The sequence below is a fragment of the Daphnia magna genome, linkage group LG3, assembly GCF_020631705.1.
Source record: "Daphnia magna isolate NIES linkage group LG3, ASM2063170v1.1, whole genome shotgun sequence".
NCBI lineage: Eukaryota > Metazoa > Arthropoda > Branchiopoda > Diplostraca > Daphniidae > Daphnia > Daphnia magna.
The window spans coordinates 13,446,867-13,466,660 of NC_059184.1; the positions used below are offsets into that span (position 1 = coordinate 13,446,867).

General features: G+C 40.8%; 7 protein-coding genes and 1 non-coding gene across 14 annotated transcripts; 3 read left to right on the plus strand and 5 right to left on the minus strand.

The window, feature by feature from the left end:
• The first annotated feature begins 121 nt into the window (after positions 1-121).
• Positions 122-3,339, plus strand: LOC116918472. Its single transcript, XM_045171561.1, has 7 exons — positions 122-586; positions 672-1,191; positions 1,268-1,424; positions 1,492-1,721; positions 1,786-1,908; positions 1,976-2,124; positions 2,200-3,339. Exons 2-7 carry the CDS (start codon positions 1,063-1,065, stop codon positions 2,429-2,431), a joined length of 1,020 nt encoding a protein of 339 aa, XP_045027496.1. The 5' UTR covers positions 122-586; positions 672-1,062; the 3' UTR covers positions 2,432-3,339.
• Positions 3,029-3,101, minus strand: Trnar-acg. Its single transcript has one exon. It is a non-coding gene; the product is annotated as a tRNA-Arg (tRNA).
• A 96-nt stretch (positions 3,340-3,435) lies between the features above and the next one.
• Positions 3,436-5,022, minus strand: LOC116918473. Of its 3 annotated transcripts, none has more exons than XM_032924192.2 (6): positions 4,881-5,022; positions 4,589-4,819; positions 4,331-4,518; positions 4,019-4,262; positions 3,854-3,956; positions 3,436-3,764 (listed from the first exon to the last, which is right to left on the minus strand). In XM_032924192.2, the coding sequence occupies exons 1-6, from the start codon at positions 4,971-4,973 to the stop codon at positions 3,613-3,615; spliced, it is 1,011 nt and encodes a 336-aa protein (XP_032780083.2). In that variant the 5' UTR covers positions 4,974-5,022; the 3' UTR covers positions 3,436-3,612. The 3 variants fall into 3 exon arrangements, with proteins under 3 accessions (XP_032780083.2, XP_032780084.2, XP_032780082.2); XM_032924193.2 differs by having other exon boundaries at positions 3,436-3,751; positions 4,331-4,521; XM_032924191.2 differs by having other exon boundaries at positions 4,331-4,521.
• On the minus strand, positions 4,934-8,560 carry LOC116918470. Of its 4 annotated transcripts, none has more exons than XM_045171549.1 (10): positions 8,426-8,560; positions 8,060-8,308; positions 7,963-7,975; positions 7,249-7,556; positions 6,976-7,184; positions 6,688-6,922; positions 6,514-6,625; positions 6,132-6,448; positions 5,773-6,056; positions 4,934-5,712 (listed from the first exon to the last, which is right to left on the minus strand). In XM_045171549.1, the coding sequence occupies exons 2-10, from the start codon at positions 8,120-8,122 to the stop codon at positions 5,586-5,588; spliced, it is 1,668 nt and encodes a 555-aa protein (XP_045027484.1). In that variant the 5' UTR covers positions 8,123-8,308; positions 8,426-8,560; the 3' UTR covers positions 4,934-5,585. The 4 variants fall into 4 exon arrangements, with proteins under 4 accessions (XP_045027484.1, XP_045027485.1, XP_032780079.2 ...); XM_045171550.1 differs by having other exon boundaries at positions 6,132-6,301; positions 6,359-6,448; positions 8,060-8,480; XM_032924188.2 differs by having other exon boundaries at positions 7,249-7,444; positions 7,500-7,556; positions 7,913-7,975; positions 8,060-8,480.
• A 298-nt stretch (positions 8,561-8,858) lies between these two features.
• On the plus strand, positions 8,859-9,435 carry LOC123470774. The gene has a single exon (XM_045171562.1). It carries the CDS (start codon positions 8,859-8,861, stop codon positions 9,369-9,371), a length of 513 nt encoding a protein of 170 aa, XP_045027497.1. The 3' UTR covers positions 9,372-9,435.
• On the minus strand, positions 8,975-10,338 carry LOC116918474 (DNA-directed RNA polymerase II subunit RPB9). The gene is made up of 6 exons (XM_032924194.2): positions 10,170-10,338; positions 10,044-10,098; positions 9,918-9,991; positions 9,708-9,855; positions 9,082-9,105; positions 8,975-9,007 (listed from the first exon to the last, which is right to left on the minus strand). The coding sequence occupies exons 1-6, from the start codon at positions 10,232-10,234 to the stop codon at positions 8,990-8,992; spliced, it is 384 nt and encodes a 127-aa protein (XP_032780085.1). The 5' UTR covers positions 10,235-10,338; the 3' UTR covers positions 8,975-8,989.
• Positions 10,339-10,345: 7 nt separating this feature from the next.
• On the plus strand, positions 10,346-15,487 carry LOC116918469 (serine/threonine-protein phosphatase 4 regulatory subunit 4). Of its 2 annotated transcripts, none has more exons than XM_032924185.2 (9): positions 10,346-10,554; positions 10,630-10,810; positions 10,873-11,123; positions 11,205-11,327; positions 11,400-11,497; positions 11,576-12,127; positions 12,199-12,430; positions 12,503-12,929; positions 13,715-15,487. In XM_032924185.2, the coding sequence occupies exons 1-9, from the start codon at positions 10,482-10,484 to the stop codon at positions 14,856-14,858; spliced, it is 3,081 nt and encodes a 1,026-aa protein (XP_032780076.2). In that variant the 5' UTR covers positions 10,346-10,481; the 3' UTR covers positions 14,859-15,487. The 2 variants fall into 2 exon arrangements, with proteins under 2 accessions (XP_032780076.2, XP_045027482.1); XM_045171547.1 differs by having other exon boundaries at positions 13,718-15,487.
• Positions 15,350-19,774, minus strand: LOC116918475. Its single transcript, XM_045171548.1, has 10 exons — positions 18,675-19,774; positions 18,249-18,603; positions 17,937-18,109; positions 17,724-17,869; positions 17,272-17,316; positions 17,096-17,201; positions 16,930-16,940; positions 16,159-16,406; positions 15,987-16,079; positions 15,350-15,756 (listed from the first exon to the last, which is right to left on the minus strand). Exons 1-10 carry the CDS (start codon positions 19,163-19,165, stop codon positions 15,592-15,594), a joined length of 1,833 nt encoding a protein of 610 aa, XP_045027483.1. The 5' UTR covers positions 19,166-19,774; the 3' UTR covers positions 15,350-15,591.
• Positions 19,775-19,794: the final 20 nt, after the last annotated feature.

A 19,794-nucleotide genomic window follows, 5' to 3' on the forward strand; every position in this document is an offset into this window, starting at 1 on the left:
CTGAAAACAATGTAATACGGCTATTTTTACTTGCCTTTCCGGAGCAGCGAGGGGTTTGTTTTGAAAAGGGATGTGAGTAGAAAAATTCAAAATCATCTTAAGACATTTTTATACAATTAATATCGCAGTAATTTTGCGGAATAAAATTACGGGATGAAATCTACACGTTTGACATTTTCTTGTCAATGGTCGATGGAGCTGTCGGTCATAACTGTTTTTTTTATTTTTAATGTCTATTCAAATTGAACAACAAAGCCGTTACTATGGCAATACCTAATAAGCTAAACTGATTTTTTAAATAGCAGGTAAATGGATCTACTTGCACCTAGAGAAATTCAAACTGACGTACTGTTTCGTCGATGAATTTGTAAATGACCGTTTGGGCTTTAAAGGTCCAGCCAGGAGCAACAGCCCTTACATAAATAGCTGGACCGTCGTGAAACAGTCAAACGCGCTGCACAGAGCTATTGCATTTGACAATTATTCTTGATACAGACCAACACTGATGATGCAAATTCTCCACTTTTTCAATCTACTGCTGCTGGTGAACGCACATCAGCCCTTCATGAAATTCGGAATGCTCGAGGTATTTTTCTTCCTCTACGTTAATTTTTAGTTATGTAGCCCGTTATCTAGTCGGTTTGTTATTTATGCTCACCAAATGTTAACAGAAACCACCAATGTTTATGAGGAAAAACTCAACGGTTGCCGGCGATAATCTCTACGATGGGATTTGGATAGATATGATCGAATGGCTCTCACTGCATCTAAACTTTAAGTCATATCAGATACTCCAACTTGGCTATAAAAATTTCTTTTGATAACATTATTCATTTACCATCATTAAAGGTACGAAATTATCTTCGTCAACAATGTTCTAGGTAGGCCCCAAACGCTAAATGGCAGTGGATCATGGAGCGGGGCCTCTGGCCGTCTTCTTCGTGGAGTAAAAAAATATTAACAAATTTACTGTTTCATTTTTACCTACCGACAGGCCTTCACAGTATGTAAGTATTAATTAACGTTAACAAGGATTTCGACTTGCTGGGACCACCTGTCTTGATGTCGTTTGCACGGAATCGAGTCTTTCACTCGGTGGGCGTTGTCGAAGACGAGCAGAGCGCTCTTCTTACCCCCGCCTTAACAGAAATGAGTTCCATTCTGTCATCCATTAAACCTTTTCAACCTATGGTTCGCCTATAATACGCACCAACAACATATAAAAATATTTTTCTAATATAAATTTTTGTGTCTGAAAAAAAAAAAGGTATGGTTATTGATACTTATCTCCTTACTGTCGGCAGCCATCTGTTTTGCAGCATCTTCTCCATCCAATGATGATCGTTCTTTTTGGTACAAGAGGTTAAGGATTTCACGTATTGGTAATTATGTCTTCTATACGACAGCCATATTAACAAACCAAGGTATGATAATTTTACCCTCTTACCTTCACAAAATTTCGGTCACTATTTGTCAATGTTTATTTAAAAGGCTCGGTGTTTGCTCTTCCCAAATTCAAATCAAAATTGCCTTTCCGATTGACGGCTGGTGTGTGGTGCCTCTTTGCCTTTGTTATGGTGAACGTGTACTGCAGTACGCTCACATCACATATTACAGCCCGTAAGATGAGCACCCCACCTGCTGGTTCTATAGAAGTTATGGAAGAAGGGGTCCTCTCTTACCTTGTAATAGACGACAGTTTCGGTCGCGAGCTTATCCTGGTTGATGACTTGAAAAATTAAATTGAAATTCATATACTAAACTTATCATTTCGCTTGAGAACAGGGTGCAACTAGCGGACCTCTGAAGAAACTGGGCGATGTATTTCGTCGTCATCCCGAAAATTTCGTTCCTGATCAAGAAACTGGGTTCCGCAAAGTTGCGTCAGGCTGTTGCGCCTTCAGCGATGTAATTTGCTGACCCATAAAATAAGATTTATAAAGAAATTATTTTTATCTTTTCTTTGTTTGTACAGTTCGTGAGCTATTTCAATTACCGTATCGGCAAGGATTTTCAAGAAACTGGAAAGTGTCGCGTCCACATGGGAAAATCCATTAAAGGCTATGGCTTTAATGGTTTGCTCATTAGAAAAGATAACAGTTACCGGGATACCATTAATCAAGGGTAAGATACTTGGCACTTGGAATATTATTACCATTCACCTTGATTTATGCACGATTTAAAAATTTCCTCATGTAGATTGCTGGAGTTGTACCAAACGGGCCTTGTTGACTACTGGCGTAAGAAACAGGCAGGCAGGGGATCTCCAGTTTGCCAGTCGCAATCGAAAAAGAAATCAAAGGTGTTACGTAGCTTGAATCTACGTCAAGACTTGATCACTGCATTTTTCATTCTTGGAATCGGAGTTTCTATATCTTTTATTGTCTTTTTGACCGAACAATATCGACGATTCAAATGCAAATATCGCTAACATCTCTTGCTGCAAAAAAAATATTTGTCATATTAAAAGGATTAAGCTTAGTAGGATTAGTTACAGCTTCTTGAAATATTTGGATAACAGCACATGCAGATGTATACGATTGACTCCATCATTTCTTGCAGCTTTTGTATTGTTTGCAAATTTAGTATGGGATCATTTTTATGGCTAAACAGATCTGTTTTAAAGAAATTTGTAATTAGCTCTAGTAGATGTTTCTTGAATATGTAATAGCTGACTAGAAATAAACTTTATTAGCATCGTAAATTGTGTGGCAAAACAAAAGACGATACAGACCAGAACTAGGGCAGGTTTTCGATTCCAAGGTAAAGTTGACTGTAACATTACACAATAATCACAATATGTCTGCAAGACAAGCATCTTATGCAATCTTATGCATCTGTAACTATGTTTTCACAATCACGACCTCTGACTAACACGATTCTGAACAAGAGGGCAGGAAAGAATTGCAAGATTACAACGATTTCTTACGATATGACAGATTTCGGCTGCTTGGATCTTCTACGTTAACCAAAGCATAAATTGATAAAGGTACAGTGACATGAATGTTCCTAAAATTAAATTAGTCTTCGATCCTGCCAGGGATCGAACCTGGAATCTCTTGCTCCGTAGGCAAGCGCCTTATCCATTGGGCCACAGAACCACGTTAATTTCATTTGCTTTACAAATTAACTAACGACTTAGAATTTTAGAAAATCAAATAAACTTTGGATTGATCTGTACCCCTTTATGTCTTGCTGCATCTTCAAGTGTTCAAAGATCTGAAACCTCTTGTATTTACTAAAGCCTTATCGCATTTAACGATAGCTGTACGTGTGATTCCTTTCTTTTCGGCAATATACCTGTACTTGCTTACTCTGTCAACAAGAGTAGTCTACTAACTTTCTGATCTCTTGCATTAGGTGATATTCAGCTAGTTACTTTTAAGATCCTTTAAATTATCCGATAAATATCAGAATACTCAGCTCGAATCGTAATCAAGTTGCGACTAGCGAGATTTATTGAGATTAAAACATTATAACTATAAAAGATTGCAATAATTACAATTTGATTACTACAACGATCCTGCCTGAATCGAACCTGGAATCTCTTGCTCCGTAGGCAAGCGCCTTATCCATTGGGCCACAGAACCACATTTGTTATATTTTCGTCATCTAAAAGATGCTGAGAAGAAACTTCAAGAATCTACAAATTCTGGAACAATCCTGAGCTTCTAGTTCTCCATTCCGAACAGTATCCAATTTGGTGCCAAAAGGTCGAAATTGGTTCCTATTCTCCAAAGTGTCTTCGTCCCTGCGAAGACGAACTGTTTTATGCACACAAAAAAATAACAAAAATTGAGTACCTGGCAAGTGTTCTCGCTATTAAAGAAGGTAAAAACCCGTAAACACTTACCTGGAATGACATTGACGTTACTAATAATGTACCGTCGACAAGGACGTTTGATCGAAGCCACAATTTGTTCAGGGAAATTGCATCTCTTGTCGATCGGATCAATCTGCAACCAAATCTACTTAATGATCTAATACTTCTCTGTTTTTAAATTGGTTCTTAACATACCCTTGTAGTGTATTGGCCATTTGTAAGGTTGGCACAACCAATCACATCCCTGTCCATTTCGGTGGTAAGGTTGCTCACCAAAGCGAAGCAGGGAGGGAATTCCGCTTTGGTTTCACCAATCACTTTTCTGTAATAAGCTTGTTGGGTTCCATCAGATGGAATAAGGGTCACCATAAACTCCTCGAACGGTAGAAACATCCCCGAATCATTAAAATACTGAACAGTGAATGCCACGTCGATTCCCCTTGAACGGAAAAATCCATGTAGCTACACGTAAACTGAGGAACAACACTCTTTGAATTCATGTCGTACCCGATATCAGTGGGTGTAGTGCTAATGCTTATGTTCATCTTTGCAACATCAACGTTGTTAAGGTTTGTTCGAAGAAAGCCTAGGTCAGATTCGTGGATCTTTTGGTAACAACTATATCGACTCCTACATCTTTCCACTTTTAGTTTGTAATGTCCAGTATAGACATGGTCGAAATAGACTGTCACATTCTTCTTGTACGTCAGAGGTTAATAATTCAGTATAAGTTTAAGAGGGTCTTAAAGATCTTAGTAAATTTACCTTGGCGAAGATCTCCGAGTTTAGTGTTTCGATGTATTGGAATCGTTCAGTTGAATTGACTGTGAATAGAGAAGACGTGTTGCTCACTTTCTTGTCATAATCTAGCAGTTCCAATATGACTCGAAGGATAATGGCCGGCGTAGTCGAAGCAACGATATGAAAATTAAAATCACATGTCAACCTGGCCGTTTGGTTATCGTAATACGGGGTTGAATTCAAGCGGATCAAATGCTAGGAATTAAAAGCACTGATACCGAAGGAATATATGAAATTATTATAACAAACCACCAACCTGAGCAGCGGAGCTGTTTACTACAGAGCCACTTAAAAAAAAGACCAACAAAACTAGGAAAACAGTTTTTAATGATTCCATTGTAACACTCATTTTCGTGTCTAAAAACGATGAACGTTGGACTACAACTGACTAATGGCGTCACAAAATAAGGAAAAAATTCAGCGCGGTTTACTCGGCATTATATTTATGGGCGGGTTACGGTGCAGGGGGAATTATTGCGTAGTCGACAAAACCCAATGACCCGCCCCGGATAAGAATTTTCTGAGATATCAACTTTAGGGATTTTTGTTGTTGTTGTTGGTAGCTGTTTCAATCGTTGGCCGTTTATCTTTGAATGTCAACAATAATCGCGATAACAGAAACCACAAGTTTACGCAATACGTATAGTTATTACAGACGTACTCTGAAATACTGACCTAATTCATGATATTTTGAACTGTTCCATCTGTTTTCTTATCATTTCCTGTTAGTCGATAGACTCGAGATTCACGATTACACATGAACACGAAAAACGAACACATCTGAATACACTTGAAACATTTTTTTACAGCACATTTTAAATTAATAGGGAACAATCAGAAGTATTCAAATAATTTGTTATTCTTTAAATTACTATTAAGCGTCTTCATTTTAGCAAGGGCGACTGATTAATTGATTGGCAGAAAGAGAGTTTGGTTTTACCCATCATCCCTGGTCAAAGGTTTATCGCCTTTCAATCTGGGTGTGAATGACCAGTTGGCTAATAAGCATGTGATAGTGTTCTGGCAATTTATAGCATCTGTAAGGCGTCAATGGATTAATGGTCGTGCTGGAGTCGAAGTTTTCATAACTGAAAGGATAAACAAAAATCATAGACAAAATAGTAAATGGCTGTTGCGAAACAACGTACGTGGTTATGAAGATGCGACCATAGACGTAGTTTTCATTAATCGACGAAGCGGCAATGGCAATAAGCTGGCTCAGCACGAAAAGTAGACTTGATAATCCTTGGATGTCCTCTGCTGCAATACCATCAGCTTTATTTCGATTTAGTTCTTTTTGGCAGTCAATCACGCCCTTCGACTGGATAACCACAACTTTCACCTCGGGGTCGTTGAGGTAGCCGTTAAACCAGTGAATTTCCCCTCTGATGACGACATCCTCTTCTTGCTCAGGGTCACCAGCATCGTAGACCTTCATGGGATATAAATAAACAAAAACAATTAACGTCACAAATGGACAATGAACGAATGGTTTGTAAAACATTACAGTAGAAATGCCGCTGGCTATGAATTGCTTTCGGAGAGAGCAAGCCTTTTCTTTCATCAAGTCGTCAGTCATGTCATAAACAAGGATCACTCGCACACGCCTTCCAGCTAAAGGGAATGGAACCATTTCTTCGGGTCCGTTTTGTACATAATGGGCGTACTGGTCGTGACGTCGAGACGAAAGCCAGTTGCGTTTAAAGAAGAAAAGCGCAACCAGAGATATGATACTCAGCAAGGCTAGCAGAAGCACTAGAAAACCACTAATGCCAGAAAATGGAGAAACGGGGATATAGTCAGGTGGCATAGCATTGAGTCCACCTGTTGAATAGCGTTTAAAATACAAAATATTTTTATGACACTGCAATTTTTGATAAATGCTGTACCCGCGTGGGAGAGGTCGATCAACACAGGTCTGTTGGTGATTCGTTTGCAAGGATGTTGATACGTTGCACAAACTTGTGTCGGAAAATTACAGCGACTGTCGGCAACGTTAATCTTTAAAACAAAACATTCAAATGATTCGTTTCTCGTTTGCTTATCGCATTAGAGAGCATTACCGCCATTGTGTAGTTTCCGACGGGTAAGCACAAGCACTTTTTAATCTTTATTGGATGGCTGCAAGTGACGTTAATGTCGCTACAGTTAGGAAAACGTACCACTTTGCTTGTGGTAGTTACTTTCGCTACGGTATAATTAGTATAATAATCTCGGATTTCAACATCAAATTCTTTGAATTCGAGTATTTTACGAGAATCCTCGAAATAATTGACATTAAATTCCACTTCTGCTCCCCTATGAAAAAATATTATCAGTAAAACCATCAAATGTAAGCAAATCAATCTTACCTCTCCATTTGAGCCAATCGCATGCGGATGTTCATTCGTGTAACGTTCACGTTTTGCAAATGCGTCTCTAGTTGACCAAGATGGTATTCGTAAATCCCGGCTTTGTTTCCACAAGAAGACTCATCACATGACCTTCTATTGGCACAGCATTTGATTTTGAGCTTGTAACAACCACTGTAAATGTGATCGAAATCAACGGGCATTTCCACCTTTCAATGAGCATATGGTAAATAAAGAACGTACAAACGTAATATGTTAACTATATATATATACCTCATAATCATAATTACGTTTTTTGTAATATGAGGTAAACAGGTGACGTTCTGTGCACGCTCCCACGAATTTCGCGAAAGCATTTGCGCAAAAATTTGATTGCCGTAAATCATTCGGTAACTGAGCATCACCAGTTAAGGCCAACTCGATGCGATAAAGAATTTGCGACTGTTTCGCTGGTGTTTGATTTTGTTTGCTATAAGACTTATGGATTAGCATTTTTAATCGTAACATCAATGTAGCTGTCGTACGATTGTAATAGGCCGTCGAGCCATTTCTCACAGTCCCGTTGATATCTAAAGGAATTACTGTAAAAATGAGTAGTAAAACAATTAAAATTGTTGTTGCATGAATACGAATAGGCTGCAAGGTTTTAGACCTGTGTTTCTAGACTAATTATTGTGATGCCCCAAAACACAGCCAGTTAAGTATCTAGTCAAGTCACACACTATTTCCTTATTTGTTTCAGCTTTAGAACATAAGATTGTAACGCTAAGCCAAAATACCAAAACTTTTCCGACAATCAAACAAGTTTTATCCTAACTGTGATTAATTTCCTTAAAAAAATAATCTGTTCTATTTTGGATAGAAACCGGTTCCGTTTCTCCATTGATATGCCTAGGTTGAATGTACTGAATACTTAAACATGCAGTTGGCAGACAACCTGCGGCATTCGTTCTGCATTTTTCTGTGAACTGAAAATCAATGACATACTCGAGTTGGGCTCCTAAAGAAAATTTGTATTACAATTTTATAAACACTGATTTTGCCTATAAGCAATGCAAATGATAAATTAATAAGTGGTACTTACTTGAGAAGCGGCGTGAGGTAGAACACAGAAAACAATGACAAGGAGGCTGAAAGATGAGCTCATTTTAAATGTTCAATATTGGCGACATGACAAATGTGTTGAGCACAGCACTTGACCCAAAGACCACTTGCCTGAAACTGTTCGCCACTGCCATAACACTGTCTCTATTAAAACAATCTAGAAAACTGGGATGTTACTAAGGGCGCCGACCCCAGAAAGCGCCCACTGTTTACCACGTTTTGCTGGAGGCTTAAAAGAAAAGAAAAAAAGCGGTCAAATAAGAAAAAAAATATATAAAAAACACTGTCTGTCGCCGTCACCGACAAACAAAAATGCACACCTAAATCTATATGCAAAGGATCTGACCTGCCATTTCCGTTTGTTTGGGCTTCCAGGAAACTCTTATCTCAAAACCCCAATGAAGTGTTCAAGCACACACGCTGTTCTATTTGATTAACACAACTGTTTCTATTTTTTCAAAGAAAAACAAACAGGAGAAAATGAAGTGCGACGCCAATAACCTTCACACGCGTAGCATCCACGACCTGACACATTTTCCTACATAAACTTTCTCCATTTTTCTTTTTTTTGCATAGTATGTTCTCTTTTCGAAAAGTGTTGAAACATACGGGTTTTTACGTTACATTGGCGATTTCCCAAAATTAAGAAATGTGCTGCTTACGTTTTTACACATAAATTCTGTTAAAAACAAAGAAATGCTAATGGCTGATGTCTCTCAAGACATACGCGCTTACAATAACAGTCGGAATATTATTCTTCACATTAACGCTGCTTTGATATGGCGAATACCAATCGATCGAGTACCATTTGTCGAACAGAAATCGCAACCAACTATGACGATGCTTACTGCGCAATTTGTTTGTGTCAGCATGTCAACAAATCCCAACCAGATTGCGGGCATGTCTTTTGTTACCAATGCCTTTTCGACTGGTGCAAGATCAAGTTGGAATGCCCATCATGTAAAACTCCATTCTCGATTTTTTACCACAGCATGCACTCACCTGAGGGCTGGCAAATTTGCATACCTGAGAATCCGTTGGTTTCTGATGACGGTCCATCTGGTCACTTTGTCGTTCTCAATACGCCCATGACTGTTAACGATGAGTCAGACGACCCTGAATTTCTTCGTGCATTTGAAGAAATGCTGAGCAATCCTGACTTGCAACGGCACAATTCTACCGCAGTTGGTTCCCATACGCAAGGCGATCATGAATTTCAAGGTGCTTTTGGTGCGATACTGGGCGACCTTGAATTCCGCCAAGCATTATTAAACAGACCTGCATTGCTTTGATGAACGCAAGCATCAACCTGTAGCACAATTGTCCTAAGACACTGAATAAATTTGCTGTTTTGTTTCTGCCTACTCTTTAGTTTATCCCCTTCCCCTAAAAAAATTATTATTACATACTTGCTTCAAAAACTTGTATCCAAATGGACAACTTACCAGATTCTACCTTTAAATAAAGTTTTTCTGATAGAGGAATCCAAAAAGATAGACAAAATTAAACACTGCATCACATACTTTTACAAGTCATGTTTCAAATGCATTAAAAAAGTTTACAGCCCTGATAAGAAATAAAGGTGGTTATTCAGTCCATCTATGTGTGCAATTTGAGTTGGTGCAGACATAATAAAGTCTCATTTCTTCTTCTGCACGCCGTGACTGAGATTGGAAAAAGACAGCTTCTCTGTGAGTGCATTTGGGACATGGGTGATCCTCAGTTCTTGGAAGAGTGGGATCTGATATGACATCAGCCACTATTTGGGTCAATTCACTATTTATAAGAGAGTGTAAATAAACTTAAAAATCACTGCTCATTCAAAAGATGTTGCTTACTCAATGTCGTGCATAATTTTGTTGACGTACACACAATGGTTGTCAGCTAGTGTTTTGAAGTCACAATTTCGACACTAGGAAATTTAGCGTTAGTTAATGGAGGATTCGGAAATTTTATCAACTTACTGCATACAGTAGTGCTCGACTTTCCTTGTCTTCCTTGGGGTACAACATGTTGTTACTGTCAAACATGGAAAAACAAATGTATTTGATAAAAAACATCAAAGCAGCTAGATTAGATATATGTCTTACCAACTAGGACAAAACCGAATGCCTACAAAACCTGGCCCATCGTCTCTCTTATTCTGTGCAAACATCTTTTAAAAACAAACTGTTTCCAAATGTACGATTCCCGAAGTTTCAGCCGATCAAATCGAGCTTCAAGCGCCATGCGACTGCAGAGCCCTCTGGCTATCGAAGTTTGAATTCTTTACACGGATACAACAATTGTCGCAACATTAGAAAAAAAAAAAAGAGTTGCTCGACTTGCGAAAGAAACACGTCATGCAGATTGTTTATTACAGGAATTTAGGAGTGTTCACGAAAAATTAGAATGTGTACAGAATGACTCACTCTACTCCCTTTACTCAAAACTTCCTGGACTCTATTCTTTTGTCCATCGACAGTAAAGATCCGGGTAAGTTTGACTCTGCTACACCCACTCGTGAAAGTACCTCGACTAATGTGTTTTCATTCATCTGTTTTCTTGAAGTGGTGGTGAATGCATGGCTGGATACGTTGTTAGACGTAATTGAGTTGCTACCCATCGAGGTTTTGGGTAAAGAAGTGCTGGAAATAGCAGTCAACAAGGCAGCTGATTCACAGCCAGTATTTTCAAGACTTGGTAGCTGCCGGCTGATTGGGAAGCTGGGAATGAGATTGGAACAACAAGTGTATGTAATAGTCCTTGTTTGCTACATTTAGAAAGAATTTAATAATTTTTTTCATCTTCTAGGATCCAAGATGAGCTAATCCCAGTAACTCAAAATCTAAGTCAAGATGCTGAATGGACAATCAGGGCTTCCATGTGTGCACAATTGGCATCAATCATTAAAGGATTAACAAAGAATGGAGAGTGTTCTGATGCCAAAAATCCAGTCAGGGTAGTTCTTTCTGTTTTGTTTGAGTTAGGCGATGATGAAGTGGAAGCAGTAAGACTTGTAGTAGTAGAGACAGCATCAGCAATACTACAGTATCTAGATGAAGGTGGGTGACATCAAATTGTTTAGATGGTGCACATTCATTTCTGTAAGCATTTCAATCTGTTTTTCTTTTTTCCTTGTATAGAATCTGTTAGAACACTGATGATTCCTTGGCTTCAGAGGTTATGTGAGCATGCATCAAAAGTAGAAGACAAAACCTTACCCCTACTAGCACAGCACTGGGCTAGAATCTCGAGAACAATTCAAAGTAATAAATTGTCACCTGACACACATGTATGGTATGTTTTCCTACTTACATTTACTTTGTTCTAATTGTCAGGCCGTTTAAAAGAAGGCGAAAAGGGCTGGTTCGTCGAATATTTCTACACCCTAGCATCTCTTGGATCAGCTCATCAAACAATCAAAGACAAAACCAACGTACACATTTGAATCCTAATTGCATCTCTTGCCATACTTTCTTATTAAATCCCATTCCATGGTTATCCACATGTATAGATGCCCGATGTTGTTGCGCAGACGGACGCGGGCCCGAAGCTAGAGATCTACGCGGAAGTCAGACACGCTTGCGCTGTTAATAGTGCAGCTATGGTGCCTTTTATCGGTGCGGAAGCCTTCTCTCAGCGGATATCCAGTATACGTGCCTTAGCAGCCGATCCTTACTTTGTGGTCAGACGAGCCGTGGCTTCAAATATCCTGGATTTATGCCGTCAACTCCACCCTTACAATAGTGTCATCCATTCGCTACTCAACCAGTTGTTAATCGATCCGTGCCCAGACGTTACGTTCGCTCTCGTACCGCAAATTGGAGCCGTTATTGAAAATCTCGCTCGTCTTCCTTTAACTCATCAGAACCCATTTGTTAGCGAAGCTGTTGTATTGGAAACCTTTGAAGCTGTGCTTCGCTGCGAGGAACAAGTGATGAATTCATCCTCTTGGCGGATGCAAGCCGATATTCTCTCCCAGCTAGCTGCCTTCCCGTTGTGCCTTCCGTGTCACGCTGTTCACGATTTACTCATCCCACGTCTCTGGCATAGAATCGACACAGTGGTGAGTCCCAGTAAACAAACATTACGCTGGTCCAGTTTCATTCAAAAACTCTACATTTTTATTCCATCCAGCGTCCATTACCTTGTCGTGTATCGGCTTCCCAAACGTTGATGCTGTGTGTCCGGAGTGAACGTCGCCGTCAGGAGAGATCCACTTTATGTAGCGAAATCCTTACGCGATTGGCGTCTGCTAAATCGTGCCATCACCGAATGCTCTTTCTACGCGTCTGTCCCATTCTCTTTGATCTCCTCTCGAGAAAATTCATCCGCCAGCATTTCTTCCTTCCGCTCATCCGATTAGCGGGTAACAAACATTCTTCTTATCGCTTTTGGGCATCTCTTTCTAATTATTGGGGACAATGTTGTTTTCTTGTAGGCGATAAAGTAGCCAACGTCCGGCTACGATTCGCTACGTTGCTACCCAAGCTGCACATTTCCCTGCGTGGCCTGGACGTGGAAACGGAAAAGCGACTCATTGTCGAGCTGGACTCGGCCGTCCGTTGGCTTGTCGAGTCGGAAAAAGACCGTGACGTGAAGAACGAGCTGTCCAGCTTTTTCCGCTGGATCGAGGAGCAAGAAGCGCAAAACCAGACGGCCGAAGTAGCCAAACGTTTGCAAGAGGAAGAAGAAGCGGATAAGCGTAAAGAAACGGAAGAGGAGAGCGTGAATCGTGATCCAGTCGTGACGGACACTTCCAACACCAAGACAACAGTCAATTCTGGCCGTCCCAATTTCTTCTCTAAGGACGAGCCGGATTCTACTACGGCCATCCAGTCACCGCCGCAAGCTACTGCACCTGACGAGTAAGTTCATAAAAACGATTTCATTCTTTGTCTTTTGCAACTGCTTGCCACTTTCGGGGATTCCTTTGGCTTCCTCATTTCCTTCCTAAATAACACGTTTCTCCTTTTTCTAGGGATGCTCCAATGGAGTGGGAATAACCTGATTTAAAAAAAAAAAAAACAAAAAACTTATCGCACACACAGGAGCATGTGATTTTTTTGTCTCAGAAACTATCAAAACTAAACTAGTCCTTCCATTTTGCGTTCCATTTTGTGTCATGTTTTGGAAAAAAAAAAAAAACAAAACAAATGCTCGCCCATTTTCGTTAACCTCGTTTCGCTGAAAAACGTATTCAGACTATTGTGATGATTACACGTGATCAAAATGCTGTTACGCCGCAAGTGCAACGCTTTTCTCTTCCCGACAGCATTTTCTCGAAATGATTTAACATACGTTGACCACACTTGTGCCTAATGTTTGGTCTCGGAACACCTTGTAAAGGGGCTGGGCAGCTTTCAGAAAGAAGCCCTTGACAACAACGTTGCAGGCAGTTGTGTAAAAAAATAATAAAAAGAAACGTGTCCAACTGGGAGGAGAACCCGGGAATCCTTTTCTTGGCACAGCAGGGGGCGGGTCTATGACGCGCTATTGTGAAAAAGAGGCAATGGCAACCTACTATGCTAATCTTAACAAGCATCGTGTGACTGTCCACTTTTCTCCAGGGTTACAATAACAACAACAACAACAAAAAAACACACCAAATAATAATTGCCATTTTCTCCCCTTTTTCGGTGAATTTGGACAGAAGGCCAGTCGCCCTGGACCCGAGCACGGACGATTTTTACCGCGATGCTGGAGTCCGGCTAGCCGCACCTGGCACGAACAACGATTTGGAATCGATAAAGAATGTAACAAGCAAAAATGTGACGACGCAGGACCCTTCCCGGATTCCTTCCATGCAATGCAGTCGATTGAGACCTCCGTTGAAGACGACCGTGTTGCCGCATTTCGGCATTGCCCGCGGTGTCCAGCAAGTTCAGCCTCAGCCGAGCATCGCTTACGGAGTGACAGTAGCGCCACCTATGAGACGTGATGTCCATCGGCGTCCATCTGCTTCGAGCCAGTCGCTAAGCGCGGCCAAATCTCGTTCGCAAGAGAATTTGAACGTGCCTCCGAAACCGCGAGCTGCCCGTCCAATGTCCACTTGTTTGGGTTCCAACGATCTTCTGTCGACGAGCAAACATCACAGTCCGTTTATTCGCAATCGACACAGGGCCAGCATAGGTGGCACAGCTTCGTTCGCTTCGCATAAAAATGTAGCCCCTCCAATCGCCACTTTGCCGCCGAGCAGGAGCTCAGAATCCGGCCCGTCCAAATGGGGCGTTTCCCGTCCGTCTTCAGCAAAGACGGCTACTTCAACGACCGTCGGCTCTGTGAAACTGTCGGACATGAAAAATGCCCTGCCCGTTACGCCTGGTCCGTCGAGAAAACAGCCGAACGAATTCCAATCGATCCAGCAATTTGGAAGCGGCCGGAGGAAGCCGATCGAAACGCCATCTATGAAAGCTGCCGAACGACTGGAAGACTCTGCCATTGAGATGATGGAATCCCTGGAATTGTCAAGCACCCGACTGCGCAAGCCCCAAACTGCGACGGCTATTGGTCGGTTGATAACGACACAATCATCCGGCAGCGGGCCGACTCATCCAGCGGAATCGTCGCCAATGCCACGCCGCCCTGCGTGGCGACGTTCTTTGCATTTCACAACGGCGACGTCATCACCGCCGCCTCCGCCGCCGCGTAAGAATTTCGCTACGCTTCCCAAGTCGTCTGCCAGCGGCACCAACAATAACAACAACAACAATAACAACAATCTTCATCACAATCCTAGCAGCAAACTACCCGTACCTGCCTTCAAGCGCAACTCACATTTAGGTTCCAATTTTTGAAATGAAGTCGCCTTACACGCAACACACAAACGACGCGGACGAGTGAACGATCCAGGTGACTATAAGGTTGTGGTTAATCAGTATTGATAAAAGGCCTTTTTTTGGGGGGGAGGGGGTGTCTCGTGATGGCAGCCAAACAAAAAACAAAAAAAAATTCGCTTGTTATTTTTTACCACGCAATTATTTTTAGCCCCCCCTTGACACGTATTATTTTGGCACGTTGAAAACAAAAAACAAAAGAAAAACGTTACTACTACTACTACTATTTGCTCTTCCTTCCCCCAATGTTATTACGAGCGTCCTTTTTTGTTAACCAAAGAAAAAACAAAAATAATAAAAAATCAATGTAATTAAATAATCGTTTTTTACGACTTCAAAGAAAATTAAGCAAAATATAAAAATAAAACAAACACGATCTTTAAAACTATTTTACCTGTTGTTTGTCTTCATTTTTTTTTTTTTTTTGCGATGAAAAGAAAATGTTTACGCGCGGCTTTTAAGCGATCCAGTGTGTTCGTGTGTATGATAATACTAAAACATTTTAAAAAGAAGAAAATATTGGTGTCAAAAAAAAAAGTTTAAACATGCAATAAAAAAAAAAAAGAGGGGAATTTTATGGATTTTTGGTAGAAACGAAAGAGTTACGATGGAGGGGGGGGGGGTTATACAGGTGATTTTTTTTTTTTTCGGAACAAACTCGTATAGATATGAAGATGACGAACGACTTCTTTGGCTATTTCAAGTCAGCAGCGCTTCTGACTGGACACCGGTCGGCCAAGAACCATATTTCGTTTTGGCGTCCATGGAAACGGACCATGAAATCGTAAACGACCAGGTAGTATTCGGCCGGTTTGTAGCACAGTCCCAACTGTTTAAGACGCGAACCAAACTTTTTCACCTGTTTCAAAGTGAGCGGTTGGAAAGGGGGAGAAAGAAAAGAAAAAAACGGATAAAAAAAAAAACCTTTTTCGGAAATGTGTGTGACAACGACAAATCGTGACCTCAATCAAAGAAGCCTAGGAACTTAATCACGTACCACCATCAAAAATTTAAAAAAAAAAAAGAGCTATACAACTAGTAGAAAATAAACATCCTCCCCCCATAGGAAAATAAGATATAAATGTATACCTCGATGGTTGAGCGGACAGGATCGAGAATAGAACCACCGACCGTTTGTACATAGACGATCAAGTCGTTGACACGATTGATCTTGACAGGTGGCTGTTAACGAAAAAAAAGAAAATAAAAATATTTAAATAAAAAAAAAAAGGGGGGTTTTATGGTGCAGGTTTTTACTTACAGCTCCCAGGCCAGCCGATGGCGGATTGGAATGCAACCGTTGAGGCAGGTACAACGACACAGTTAAATTGTGCCTGCAATCAAACGAGACAGACGAGTCTAGTACAGATGTCCTGTTGTTGTAGCGCAGCTGCTGAAGACGCTGATCGATGCCGCTCGTTAACGATTGATTGGCCGTTACTCGGTCGACGACATGGACAATGCCAATGGGTCGGGTCGCTTCCAGCACCTCCCAGTGCGAGTTGATCCCTACAAAAGAAAAGATTTTTTTTTTTTTAAAAGAAGTCAATCAGCAAAATTGGGAGAAAAGATGTCGTCAGAAAATGGGGGTGACAACTTAGGAAATGTCAATATTTAAATTGAGACCGTTTGGGTGAGAAAAATCTTTCGACTATTGATTTTGAGTATTAAGTCTTTAAAAAAAAATTTTTTTTTAAAGAGAAATCGAAAAAGCAAACAAGAATGAAAATGATTTTTTAAAAAAAGAAAAAGGTCTAAATCAAATTTGTTTTTCTGTTGGATGTACTGGGTGGTCGGTAATTCTTTGAATGATTATTTGCTTATCGAATCGACAAGAAAATCGAAATGTTTATGCTAATCAGTAAAGACTCTTGCTGTTTCTGGGTTTGTTTTCACGAGAAAAAGGTTTGGGAATTTTTCTTGTTTCACGTTTGCGCGCATGCGCAGAGTTTGGCGGCGACGGCGGCTGCAAAAAAAAAAAACAGTTGCGGGAAAGGGGAAACCGCCGGGCGGCGTGACTCGACTTGATTACCATGTTTGTACCTTTATTTATGATTTAAGAAAAAAAAAAAAAAAGAAAAAGGAAAAAAAAAAAATATGAAGACGTTGAACAAACATAAAATATCGTGAGCCACAGTAAGAAATTATAATAATAAATTAGAAAAATAAAAAATATATATATATGAAAATGTTTATACAGATGAAGTGGCATAAATCCTCGCCAGACAGACAGGCTATTGAATTCGCACTCGTTCGTCCCAGCTTGGATCAGTACCGTGTCGAAATAGCGCCGCTTTTGAATGCCTTTCACACACACACAAAAAGTACAAAAATGAATCACGTGTAATCCCACAAGATTTTCTTCAATTTTTACCGAATTTGTAGACGCGAAGGACATCGAACGACGGACATTCAACACCTATCGAGTGAAACAAGAAACTTAATCGATATCAAATTTCCTTTTAAATCCAATAAAAACTTATATCTAGCGAAAGATTTATTGGCCACTAGATACCCACGAATGCAAAAAAAAAAAAAAATGGTTGTTAGCTTTTGAAAAATGGCGTCATCGATCTCTCAACTTGTATCCCCTTATTACTTTATCTGTTTGGGTCGAACAAACCCCTTGAGCCTGCCGTTGCAAACGGAATTTTTAACAGTCTCACTAAAAATATAGCAGCCTCATAGGGGATTTGCACGGGGCTTATTCTGCTGGTCATTATGCTAATGGGCCGTGTGTGTGTGTGGGTGGTCCCGCGTGCGGCCAATCAAAACAAAAATCTCTACATCTCTTCGAGACTTGTAGATAATAAAAGAAAGAAATACCACGACAAAGTCGTTTCCGGGTACGAAGAGTGACTTTACTCAACGGCGGGTCTTGGGCTTTGGTAACCGGCTGGACTCGACCTGGATCTCTTAATCGGGTAGCGTGAATCCACATTTCGTAGACGTTATTCTCCATATTATCAGGCCTAAATAAACACAAACAAAATGACGTGTAAGATAATTGGCCCATCCATCACATGTTAGAAAACTAACTTGTTGAATGCCGCGAGATAATAGTAACGGTCGTGAAAGGCTTCTCCGTGATTCCTCAACGTTGTCATCAGGCGATCGGCCCGATGGCGTAGGGCGCGGTCAGTCAGGTCCCACAAACGAGCGCGGAAGCTTTGAACAAAGACGGTGCTCGAGTCGACCATGTCTAACAAGATCTTCATACAAATACAACACAAAAAATATGATTGCAACGTCACACACAACAGTTTGATTATGACGACATATAAGGGCAACTAATCATCCAATTGTGATCAGGCAAAGTCATTTAGGCGTGGTACGATTGAGATAACATACGTCTGCACTGTTGGGTGATGGCGGATTCATTTGATATTTGGACGGGATGGGCACGGACAGCGTAATATCGCGTAATTCTTGATGCAAAATGCCTGGATGTTTGCCTCGTTTCACTTGTGTCAACAGCGGGAACGTCAAATTCATGGCGATTTGTGGCTCGTTATAGCCGTCGAAATATTCCTGCAACTTGGCCAATCCTTCCCAGACGGCCAAGAGTCGATCGTCTTCCGTCATCACAATGGCAGACGCCCATCTGCGTGACGGATACCAACGGATATCGTATTCTTTGCGACGTTCCACCAACCGATACGCCGGGCATGTCGAAGTTAAAGATTGGCAAGTCGACGGGATTAACCTACACGTTATTTGTTTAAAGATAAATGATTTCAAATAGATATCCAACATTTGATTTTCTAAATTGCTTACTGTGACGAATAGACGGGCGGTTTGGTGGTCGGTGGTTCCACAATGTCATTGCGAGTCCAAAAAGGTCCTGCGGGTGTTGTTTTGGCTGGCGCGATCCTTGAACTTGGAGACTTCCACTTGTTACGATGTCGTGTTTTCTTTCTTTTAGGGCCAACAGAAGAATTAGGCTCCAGATGGTGGATCGTGTTACTGTTAATTGATAAGCCGGATGAAGGATTTGGATCAGGGTCGACGACGTCAAACTTCCTATCGGCCAATTTCGTTGTCGTCGTGCTAGACGTGACGTTGTAACTGCTAATTCTCAGTCGGGTAATGTTCAACGTTGGCCATTTGCCGACGCCCAGGGTTCTGGTCTCTGAAATGACGTCATTGCCCGTACTGGTGACAGACGATGTTGGATGAAGGTTTTTCGATTTGAGTGATATCTCCGGCACTAAAGCCCAGCAGACGGGCAGCACAATCAAAACAGCAGACACCCAATAAAACTTCATCGTCTTTTCTTTTTTTTTAAATTTAGGGTAACAAAATGGCGATAAATTGATATATTAATATGTAGGGAATAAAAAAAAAAACGTGGCTGTGTTCTCGTTGAATGGAAATTCTTGGAGGTTGAGTTGTAATCCCTTGAATGGAATTGGCAGTCCTTGGTGGTGTGAATTATTCAAGAGATTTTTTTCCTACTTGGACTGTGATGACTGTGCGCGACAAGTTATTTTTTATTTTTTCTTCTTCTTCTTTTCACTCGACACATAAAAAGGTGCCAAGAAGAAACTGAATAATCACACGACACATTTCTAGGCTGCTGCCCATCTTTCTCGGGCTAACGAAAAACTGTAGGTGATGACTCGACACATAAAAATGGTTAGCCTATTTGGCCGACTGTTGACACAAACAATATGCTCTTTGATGCTGTTTCACAACAGGAAAACACTGCACACAATAGTATAAACAATGCACACCAGGAATTTCTACAGAAAAAAAAAAAAAAAACCACACCAGAATAGCTCAGTCCCCACCAGCTGATTGTTTCACACACAGTCGACGATCGCCAGGGACGTTCCGCACGGCGTCCAGTCTGAAACGGCACTGAAGCGGAGCCTGGCTAGTGGTGGAGGCTTTT